At 48.6% G+C, this 12,098-nt stretch overlaps 1 protein-coding gene across 1 annotated transcript in view; it reads left to right on the forward strand.

The window, feature by feature from the left end:
- The first annotated feature begins 7,060 nt into the window (after window positions 1-7,060).
- The window catches only part of gap43 (growth associated protein 43), a 28,259-nt gene continuing 23,221 nt past the window's right edge, over window positions 7,061-12,098 (forward strand). The window contains 1 exon segment of the mRNA NM_001078744.1: window positions 7,061-7,312. Coding sequence (NP_001072212.1) covers window positions 7,283-7,312 — 30 coding nt within the window. The 5' untranslated portion in view covers window positions 7,061-7,282.

Here is a 12,098-nt window from a genome sequence, read left to right on the forward strand (position 1 = left end):
TCCGAGGGGTCAATAAGGATTAGGATTGGGGTCAGAGAGAGGCCTCCGTTCCCTGGTCCCTCCTCACATACATAGTTACATAGTTACATTGGGTTGAAAAAAGACCATCAAGTTCAACCCTTCCAATTAAACCCAGCACCCACAACCCACACCTACCAATCTATCCACTCACATACATAAACTGTATATACAACCACTTCTACAACTACATTCCCCAGCTCTGATATCAAATTGTACCCCCAGCCCCCAGTTGAACCTTTTGCCCCAGGTGAGGGGTATTCCATGAGGTCTTCCCACACATTGCCCACTCATTGCCCACACATTTCCCACACATTGCCCACTCATTGCCCACTCATTGCCCACTCATTGCCCACACATTGCCCACTCATTGCCCACTCATTGCCCACTCATTGCCCACACATTGCCCACACATTGCCCACACATTGCCCACTCATTGCCCACTCATTGCCCACTCATTGCCCACTCATTGCCCACACATTGCCCACACATTGCCCACTCTGCCCACACATTGCCCACTCATTGCCCACACATTGCCCACTCATTGCCCACTCATTGCCCACACATTGCCCACATATTGCCCACTCTGCCCACTCATTGCCCACATTTGCCCACTCATTGCCCACACATTGCCCACTCATTTCTCACACATTGCCCACACATTGCCCACACATTGCCCACTCATTGCCCACACATTGCCCACTCATTGCCCACACATTGCCCACACATTGCCCACTCATTGCCCACTCATTGCCCACACATTGCCCACTCATTGCCCACTCATTGCCCACACATTGCCCACTCATTGCCCACACATTGCCCACTCATTGCCCACACATTGCCCACTCATTGCCCCTGCCAGTCTGAGCGAAACCTTCTGTACTACAGCATTAGAGGCCTCTATTGTACATTCAGAATAAATCACTTGGAATATTTGCTGTTTCAAAATATTTCCATTTTGGATCCTTTTTCCTGTTAATATACATAAATATTCCAACTTTGACACTTGTTGTTCCTGTGGGAGCCGTGCCAGAGGCCTATAGCATCACCGCTCAGGCAGAATGTATATATATCTATATAATGTGTATATATATCTATTAGCCAAATCCTCCAGGGACAAGGAATAAATTGCAGCCCCTTTCACTGAATACTCCAGCTAATGGCAATTACCAGTTGCTTTCTGGCCATTGTGAATCTGTATTTGGTATTGTGGGGACATGTGTTAACATGTGATTTATTGCTTCCTTTCTAAGCGACCCCTCCCCCCAGAGGGTTACATGAGGGGCTGTATAGATGGCAGTTAGTACATGAGGGGCTGTATAGATGGCAGTTAGTACATGAGGGGCTGTATAGATGGCAGTTAGTACATGAGGGGCTGTATAGATGGCAGTTAGTACATGAGGGGCTGTATAGATGGCAGTTAGTACATGAGGGGCTGTATAGATGGCAGTTACTACATGAGGGGCTGTATAGATGGCAGTTACTACATGAGGGGCTGTATAGATGGCAGTTACTACATGAGGGGCTGTATAGATGGCAGTTACTACATGAGGGACTGTATAGATGGTAGTTAGTACATGAGGGGCTGTATAGATGGCAGTTAGTACATGAGGGGCTGTATAGATGGCAGTTAGTACATGAGGGGCTGTATAGATGGCAGTTACTACATGAGGGGCTGTATAGATGGCAGTTACTACATGAGGGGCTGTATAGATGGCAGTTACTACATGAGGGGCTGTATAGATGGCAGTTACTACATGAGGGACTGTATAGATGGTAGTTAGTACATGAGGGGCTGTATAGATGGCAGTTACTACATGAGGGACTGTATAGATGGCTGTTACTACATGAGGGACTGTATAGATGGTAGTTAGTACATGAGGGACTGTATAGATGGTAGTTAGTACATGAGGGGCTGTATAGATGGCTGTTACTACATGAGGGACTGTATAGATGGCAGTTACTACATGAGGGACTGTATAGATGGTAGTTAGTACATGAGGGGCTGTATAGATGGCAGTTACTACATGAGGGACTGTATAGATGGTAGTTAGTACATGAGGGGCTGTATAGATGGCAGTTAGTACATGAGGGGCTGTATAGATGGCTGTTACTACATGAGGGACTGTATAGATGGTAGTTAGTACATGAGGGGCTGTATAGATGGCAGTTACTACATGAGGGACTGTATAGATGGCTGTTACTACATGAGGGACTGTATAGATGGCTGTTACTACATGAGGGACTGTATAGATGGTAGTTAGTACATGAGGGGCTGTATAGATGGCTGTTACTACATGAGGGACTGTATAGATGGTAGTTAGTACATGAGGGGCTGTATAGATGGCAGTTACTACATGAGGGACTGTATAGATGGCTGTTACTACATGAGGGACTGTATAGATGGTAGTTAGTACATGAGGGGCTGTATAGATGGCAGTTAGTACATGAGGGGCTGTATAGATGGCAGTTAGTACATGAGGGGCTGTATAGATGGCAGTTAGTACATGAGGGGCTGTATAGATGGCAGTTACTACATGAGGGGCTGTATAGATGGCAGTTACTACATGAGGGACTGTATAGATGGCTGTTACTACATGAGGGGCTGTATAGATGGCAGTTACTACATGAGGGGCTGTATAGATGGCAGTTATGGGGCTAAGTTACTACATGAGGGGCTGTATAGATGGCAGTTACTACATGAGGGGCTGTATAGATGGCAGTTACTACATGAGGGGCTGTATAGATGGCAGTTACTACATGAGGGGCTGTATAGATGGCAGTTACTACATGAGGGGCTGTATAGATGGCAGTTACTACATGAGGGACTGTATAGATGGCTGCTACTACATGAGGGGCTGTATAGATGGCAGTTACTACATGAGGGGCTGTATAGATGGCAGTTAGTACATGAGGGGCTGTATAGATGGCAGTTACTACATGAGGGACTGTATAGATGGCAGTTAGTACATGAGGGGCTGTATAGATGGCAGTTACTACATGAGGGGCTGTATAGATGGCAGTTAGTACATGAGGGGCTGTATAGATGGCAGTTAGTACATGAGGGGCTGTATAGATGGCAGTTAGTACATGAGGGGCTGTATAGATGGCAGTTAGTACATGAGGGGCTGTATAGATGGCAGTTAGTACATGAGGGGCTGTATAGATGGCAGTTACTACATGAGGGGCTGTATAGATGGCAGTTACTACATGAGGGGCTGTATAGATGGCAGTTACTACATGAGGGACTGTGTAGATGGCTGTTACTACATGAGGGGCTGTATAGATGGCAGTTACTACATGAGGGGCTGTGTAGATGGCAGTTACTACATGAGGGGCTGTATAGATGGCAGTTACTACATGAGGGACTGTATAGATGGCAGTTACTACATGAGGGACTGTATAGATGGCAGTTAGTACATGAGGGGCTGTATAGATGGCAGTTAGTACATGAGGGGCTGTATAGATGGCAGTTAGTACATGAGGGACTGTATAGATGGCAGTTAGTACATGAGGGACTGTATAGATGGCAGTTAGTACATGAGGGGCTGTATAGATGGCAGTTAGTACATGAGGGGCTGTATAGATGGCAGTTACTACATGAGGGGCTGTATAGATGGCAGTTAGTACATGAGGGGCTGTATAGATGGCAGTTAGTCAGTCTGCATTAACCTCAGCAGCTCATTCTGACTCAGGGCGATGGATAAAAGGGGCCCCAAACAAAGCAGGGCCCCAGAGCCCCACTGATGCACAGGTTTATTTGCCCAATCTGTAAGCAATTCTGCCCTTAGTCACCCTTTGTTGCCATCACAATCAGCACTAATTACTGTCATGCTGACCATAATGTCTGCCAGGGGGAGCGGGACCCACACATCCTGCCCGTCTGTCACCCTCTCTGCCAGCTGCCTTAGAAGGGCCCATTAATGAGTAAAACTAACGAGAAAACTCATACCTATAGCACTTACACACAGGCAATACTGGTACCGGTACTGGCACCTAACCCAACAGCCCTACCCTATCAGTCCCACCCACTCTCCCTGCCACTTGGTACCGGAACTGGCACCTAACCCAACAGCCCTACCCTATCAGTCCCACCCACTCTCCCTGTCACTTGGTACCGGTACTGGCACCCTTCCCTACAGCCCTACCCTATCAGTCCCACCCACTCTCCCTGCCACTTGGTACCGGTACTGGCACCCTTCCCTACAGCCCTACCCTATCAGTCCCACCCACTCTCCCTGTCACTTGGTACCGGTACTGGCACCCTTCCCTACAGCCTTACCCTATCAGATCCACCCACTCTCCCTGTCACTTGGTACCGGCACTGGCACCCTTCCCTACAGCCCTACCCTATCAGATCCACCCACTCTCCCTGTCACTTGGTACCGGTACTGGCACCTAACCCAACAGCCCTACCCTATCAGTCCCACCCACTCTCCCTGTCACTTGGTACCGGAACTGGCACCCTTCCCTACAGCCTTACCCTATCAGTCCCACCCACTCTCCCTGTCACTTGGTACCGTACTGGCACCCTTCCCCTACAGCCTTACCCTATCAGATCCCACCCACTCTCCCTGTCACTTGGTACCGGAACTGGCACCCTTCCCTACAGCCCTACCCTATCAGATCCACCCACTCTCCCTGTCACTTGGTACCGGTACTGGCACCTAACCCAACAGCCCTACCCTATCAGTCCCACCCACTCTCCCTGTCACTTGGTACCGGAACTGGCACCCTTCCCTACAGCCTTACCCTATCAGTCCCACCCACTCTCCCTGTCACTTGGTACCGGTACTGGCACCCTTCCCTACAGCCCTACCCTATCAGTCCCACCCACTCTCCCTGTCACTTGGTACCGGTACTGGCACCCTTCCCTACAACCTTACCCTATCAGTCCCACCCACTCTCCCTGTCACTTGGTACCGGTACTGGCACCCTTCCCTACAGCCTTACCCTATCAGATCCACCCACTCTCCCTGTCACTTGGTACCGGTACTGGCACCCTTCCCTACAGCCTTACCCTATCAGATCCACCCACTCTCCCTGTCACTTGGTACCGGTACTGGCACCCTTCCCTACAGCCCTACCCTATCAGATCCACCCACTCTCCCTGTCACTTGGTACCGGTACTGGCACCCTTCCCTACAGCCCTACCCTATCAGTCCCACCCACTCTCCCTGTCACTTGGTACCGGTACTGGCACCCTTCCCTACAGCCCTACCCTATCAGATCCACCCACTCTCCCTGTCACTTGGTACCGGTACTGGCACCCTTCCCTACAGCCTTACCCTATCAGTCCCACCCACTCTCCCTGTCACTTGGTACCGGTACTGGCACCTAACCCAACAGCCCTACCCTATCAGTCCCACCCACTCTCCCTGTCACTTGGTACCGGTACTGGCACCCTTCCCTACAGCCCTACCCTATCAGATCCACCCACTCTTCCTGTATCCCTGGGTACCTATATGGGCACCTTCCCAGCACCCTCAATGACTCTGTTTTAGCCTCTTATCTGTAATACCACAATCAGTGAACGCACAGGGGGCACGGGGGGGCACAGGGTGGCACAGGGGGCACGGGGGGGGGGGGGAACAAACCTACTCAGCGTTACCCCCCTGCCGCTCTAAGCAGCTTTGCCTCTGTTATAAGCTTCCATAGCCTGTTAGGCATTCTTTCTGGAAAAATGGACAGGCAGATAGACAGACATAGACCCATGATATCCCTCTCAGATAGCCCTCTAGATATAGATAGATAGATAGATAGATATAGACAGACAGACAGACACATAGATAGATAGATGATAGATAGATAGATAGATAGATAGATAGATAGATAGATAGTTAGATACATAGATATATAGATAGATAGATATAGACAGACAGACAGACAGACAGACACATAGATAGATAGATATATAGATAGATAGATAGATAGATAGATACATAGATAGATAGATAGATGATAGATAGATAGATAGATAGATAGATAGATGATAGATAAATAGATGATAGATAGATGATAGATAAATAGATGATAGATAGATAGCCCTCTCATTACCTCAGAGAGAGTGATCAGTTTCAGGGAAGCTCTATGGCCGCCCCAGGATTGTATTGTTCAGGTGATAGGGACTGGCCCTGGGCAGGGAGGGTGAGATCAGACGCTGCTGGTGACAAAATCCCCCCACCCCAATCAGTTCCCCTGGGCACCTCCTCACGTCTCAGGCATTAGCTAATTATCTTAGTATGTCTATCTATCTATCTATCTATCTATCTAACTATCTATCATCTATCTAATCTATAATCTATCTAACTATCTATATATCTATACTATCTATATATATATATCATCTATCTATCATCTATCTATCTATCTATCTATCTATCTATCATCTATCTAATCTATAATCTATCTAACTATCTATATATCTATACTATCTGTATATATATCATCTATCTTTTATCTATCTTTTGTCTATCTATCTATCTATCTATCTATCTATCTATCTATCTATCTCTCTATCATCATCCCCCAGATATAGGTCTGTACTAAGAGAATTAGCTAATGCCTGAGACATACGGAGGTGCCCAGGGGAACTGATTGGGGTGGGGTGGGGGGATTTTGTCACCAGCAGCAGTGTCTGATCTCACCCTGTGTGATCTCACCCTCCCTGCCCAGGGCCAGTCCCTATCACCTGAACAATACAATCCTGGGGCGGCCATAGAGCTGCAGCCGAACACTCCCTGGGGCTGCGGGGAGGGGGGGGGGAACAGGCAGTCAATGAAATAAAAATGTAAAAAATGGCAAAACTGAGATACAAATGTCCCTTCCGATTATTTCACCCGGGGAAAGTCGTAGGTAATTGGCTACAGATTGTAGGTGTTTAAATATTCATGAGTGTGACAGGGGACCAGGAGGAGGCGGCTGAGGAGGAGGATGGGGAGGAGGATGGGGATGGGGAGGAGGATGAGGATGGGGAGGAGGATGAGGATGGGGAGGAGGATGAGGAAGGGGGAAGTCATTGAGAGAGAGAGTGTGTAAGTCTGGGGGAGAGACTGCCAGAGAGACAGGGCGTGCATATGTGTGATGTGCAGCACAGACAGAGCTCAGCGCCCCTTGTAGCCCCCCTAGTGTATGAGGGTGAGTGTGTGAGAGAGAGAGGGAGCAGCACGCAGAGCGGATAGGGGGGCACAGCCAGAAAGAGGAGGAAGAAAAGAAAAAGAGTGAGAAAAAAAGAATAAAGGAGAGAAAACGGAGAGAAGCCACCATGCTGTGCTGTATGAGAAGAACCAAACAGGTAACACTCCTATTGCCCCCCCCCCACCTCCTCCCCTGCTGGGAATGGGGGGTCCTACAGAATTATTGATTTGATTGTGGACTTTCTGGGGGTCCCCATTTCCTTTGTGCATTGAGATGAGATTCTTTTGGTTCAGCCTTGGGGGGGACCCAGTTGGGCACGCTCCTCAGTGGGGGGGTTATACTGAGAGTGTCTATGGGGGGGGGTACCCATTTGGGCACGCTCCTCAGTGGGGGGGTTATACTGAGAGTGTCTATGGGGGGGGGTACCCAGTTGGGCATGCTCCTCAGTGGGGGGGTTATACTGAGAGTGTCTATGGGGGGGGGTACCCATTTGGGCACGCTCCTCAGTGGGGGGTTATACTGAGAGTGTCTATGGGGGGGGGTACCCAGTTGGGCATGCTCCTCAGTGGGGGGGTTATACTGAGAGTGTCTATGGGGGGGTACCCAGTTGGGCACGCTCCTCAGTGGGGGGGTTATACTGAGAGTGTCTATGGGGGGGTACCCAGTTGGGCACGCTCCTCAGTGGGGGGGTTATACTGAGAGTGTCTATGGGGGGGGTATAATACTATTTGGATATAGTTCTCCGAGCCTCTCCTGCTTATGAATGAATCCTCGTCCAATGTTTAGATTAAACCCGGCGTTAATTAACTGTGTGCAATTAGCTGTGCAGAATGAATCCGCGGCACCCCCAGTTTTCAGGCACAGCTGACGGGTATAGACGGTACCCCGCCCCTGGCACTGCTGCTTGGGATTCAGGACCTGTTGGATGGCAGCCTCCCTGGTACCCCCCCCCCGGCACTGCCCCCACAGCGCACACACTTTGCCAATAGTACATTTAAATCTTATAAAGATACCCCCAACAAGGAGAGGGGGGGCAGTTCCATTGAGCTAATTACATAGTAACCCTACAAATGCCCAGGAATGGGATTACCCACTTCAGTCACAAGGGGGAAAAAGAATTAATTCCTTCCTGGCCCCAACAATGGCAATCCAATCTCTCCCCCCCGGATCAATAGCCAGAATTGCCTCCGGATCAATAGCTTTTGGCCACCGTCAGCCTGGGGTTTAACCCATCTAATCCTGCTTGAAGCGTAGCTACTGAATCAGCCATTTCCATCATGTGAATGTCTTGTATCCGTTGGCTACGGAGGGCAGAAGTAGGAGGCAAAATGCACTTCTTGGGTGTGACTGCGCACATGGGTGCCTGGGTGCAATATGAAATGGTATCGCCCGGGGGGAATGATATTGGGCAGATGGGCAAAATGGTTGAAAAAGGAATTGGGAAAGATGATGAGATAGACGAGCAGGAGCGGCGATGCTTCCTTGGCCCCCGGGGAAAGATGGGGAGGGGGGGGGCCCATCCTTCCTTTTTTCCATGGGAACACACCAGTGGGATTTCTGGCATGGAGGGGGTTAAAGGTGCGGTTGCCCATGCCGTGTGCTGCACTTGTAGAACGGTGAATGGCAATTTGTTGGGTGGGGTTCAGGGGAATGAAAGGGTTAAGAAGCCGGTATTATAGAAAACAAAGCTGATGGTGGAGAATGCGCCAGTGCACACTGAGCTTTATAGAATGAGCCTCACGTTTGATCTGTGCAATCCGTGATTGTGGGGTGCCCACCTTATCCCCCCCCCCATGGAGACTTGGCTTTCCATTCCGCGTGTGGGATCAGTGGGTCGGGGGAATTCTAATCAACTTCTGTTCAATCAATACCTTATTTAAATGAAAAAAAATAATAATTTTGTGCGTCGTTAGCGAATGTTGACCTGTAATTACAGACAAATATTGGGCTTTTCCAATTAACCTTTTGCCGGCTCTCGCTACCCATGAATATGTTAATGACATGTAAATCGGCGGGCGTGCATTGAGATAGTTTGGCGTTACACTTGTATAGAGCAGAATAGGGGGGGGGAATTATATGGGGGGGGGATATTATCCTGGTCTGTAAGGCTGCAAGGAAGCAGCTGCCTCATTGAGAGATAAACCGGTTAGGAGAATAGAATTAAACATTGGCTGCAGGAAAGCTGACAGCGCCCAGACGCCATGCGGACGCCGATTGCCGGGGGCGGTTGGGCGGCTGGGCGTTTGCTGGGGAAAAGGCAGAATATGGAACTGGCTGGAACCATATAGAATGTCTTGATAGGGGTTCATGATATATAATACTGGGGGGGGGGGGCACTCTACAGAGCCATATAGAATCTCTTGAGCGGGTTCCATTATATATAATACTGGGGGGGGGCACTATACAGAACTGTATAGAATCTCTTGGGCAGGGTCCATGTTATTGAATAATCGGGGCACTCTACAGAACCATATAGAATCTCTTGGGCAGGTTCCATGATATATAATACTAGGGGGGGGGGGGCTCTAAAGAACTGTATAGAATCTCTTGGGCGGCTCCATTATATATAATACTGGGGGGGGGGGGACACGCTACAGAACCATATAGAATCTCTTGGGTGGGTTCCATTATATATAATACTGGGGGGGGACACACGCTACAGAACCATATAGAATCTCTTGGGTGGGTTCCATTATATATAATACTGGGGGGGGGGGGGGGGAACGCTACAGAACCATATAGAATTTCTTGGGTGGGCTCCATGATATATGATACTGGGGGGGGGGGCACTCTACAGAGTCATATAGAATCTCTTGGGTGGGTTCCATGATATATGATACTGGGGGGGGCACTCTACAGAACCATATAGAATCTCTTGATTGGGCTTCATGATATATAATACTGGGGGGGGGGGGCTCTACAGAACCATATAGAATCTCTTGGGTGGGTTCCATGATATATGATACTGGGGGGGGGGGGCACTCTACAGAACCATATAGAATCTCTTGATTGGGCTTCATGATATATAATACTGGGGGGGGGGCTCTACAGAACCATATAGAATCTCTTGGGCGGGCTCCATGATATATGATACTGGGGGGGCACTCTACAGAACCATATAGAATCTTTTGGGCGGGCTCCATGATATATAATACTGGGGGGCTCTCTACAGGACCATATAGAATCTCTTGGGTGGGCTCCATGACATATGATACTGGGGGGCACTCTACAGAACTATATAAAATCTCTTGGGCGGGTTCCATGATATATGATATTGGGGGGGCACTCTACAGGACCATATAGAATCTTTTGGGCGGGCTCCATGATATATAATACTGGAGGGCACTCCACAGAACCATATAGAATCTTTTGGGCGGGCTCCATGATATATAATACTGGAGGGCACTCTACAGAACCATATAGAATCTCTTGGGTGGGCTCCATGACATATGATACTGGGGGGGGGCACTCTACAGAACCATATAGAAGCTCTTGGGCGGGCTCCATTATATATGATACTGGGGGGCACTCTACAGGACCATACAGAATCTCTTGGGCGGGCTCCATGATATATGATACTGGGGGGGGGGGCACTCTACAGAGATAGCAAAGCCTTTAGAGCATGGGTGCCCAAATCCAACTCAAGAAAGTCCAACCTGTAGCTTTCCAGCTTTATTCAAGTACAAACCCCATCATTCTCAGTTCCTTAGTTGGGTTGGAGCCTTTTGAACTGATGAAGGTCTACAGGTTGACAGTTTATTAATACCTACCTCTTCCTCCCATGTTCCTAAGATGCATGAATCATGTCTGCCAATGACAAGCTAGGGATTCTGGCAGCTATCTTTAGCTATAACTATCCTAGGGAATGAATGGTTTGCTGATTTAAATGCCATTCTCATTAGATATTTGGCGTAGACACCAATCAGAACTGAAGGCGACCAACTCATTGTTACCTTAGAATCTTCTATAGATGCCTATATGTCGATATCTATGTAGTCATGGGCTAAATGGAGAAAAAAATTATGCTTTTATGTTCTTGCCACCTATCTGAGCCCCCCCCCCCCCCCAACTGTAAATGTTCAGTTTCCTCAAGCACTGTATCAGATGTAACCAACCAAAGACATGGCCACGCCCATCACTGGATGGGGGTGGGCTATACAAAAGGCTACCATTGTGCTCCATGAGTATTTTTTAGGGCTTTTAGACTGAACTGCCTCCAATATATAGTTGCCCCCCATAGCCGTACCCTGTAGAGAAGAGCACAAGAGGTGGAGACTGTAACAAAGTCAATGAAAAGCCCTTTTCTTGCGTTGAGGTACTGAGGATAAAGGAGCAAATGTATTTTCGGTCCTTGCTTCATCCCGTTGAGTCCCAGAAATGACAGCCCGGTAACAGTGTGCGGCGGTTACACGTGTATGTGACAGATTGGGATCTCGGATCCGTGCACCTTTGTGCAATAGGGAGGCATCATGTGAGTGGGAGCGCCTAGAAGATGGAGAATTTCCCTCAGGATAAAAGCTCTTTCCTGCTGAGTAGGAGACAGGCCCAGAGACAAGAATGAAGATAAACGAGGGCGTAAGGGAGATTATTTTAGGATGTAAAATGACTTTCGGCTCGTTGGGAATACAGGCAATAACATCATTACCGGTGGCTTCCATACAAACCTCAGCCGGAGGATACGTCTGGGGCTTCACTTGCAGCGTGAAGGATTTAATGGGCTGCACTCATTTTGCTCGTGCTTTTATGACTTAAATTGCACCTTCCTAGGTCTCAAATATCTCTTTGGGCCATGACCAGTTCATATTCCTAAGCCAATATCTAAAAAATATTCTATAAAGAAAAAAATCTGCCCACGGGTGATGTAGGGCTCACAGCAAGCCAAGAAGGGTAAATGGAAACCCAAGTGGCAAAGGAGAACTTGCTAGAACTTTAACCTGAAGATG

This window comes from Xenopus tropicalis, chromosome 2, assembly GCF_000004195.4.
Source record: "Xenopus tropicalis strain Nigerian chromosome 2, UCB_Xtro_10.0, whole genome shotgun sequence".
NCBI classification, from domain to species: Eukaryota; Metazoa; Chordata; class Amphibia; order Anura; family Pipidae; genus Xenopus; species Xenopus tropicalis.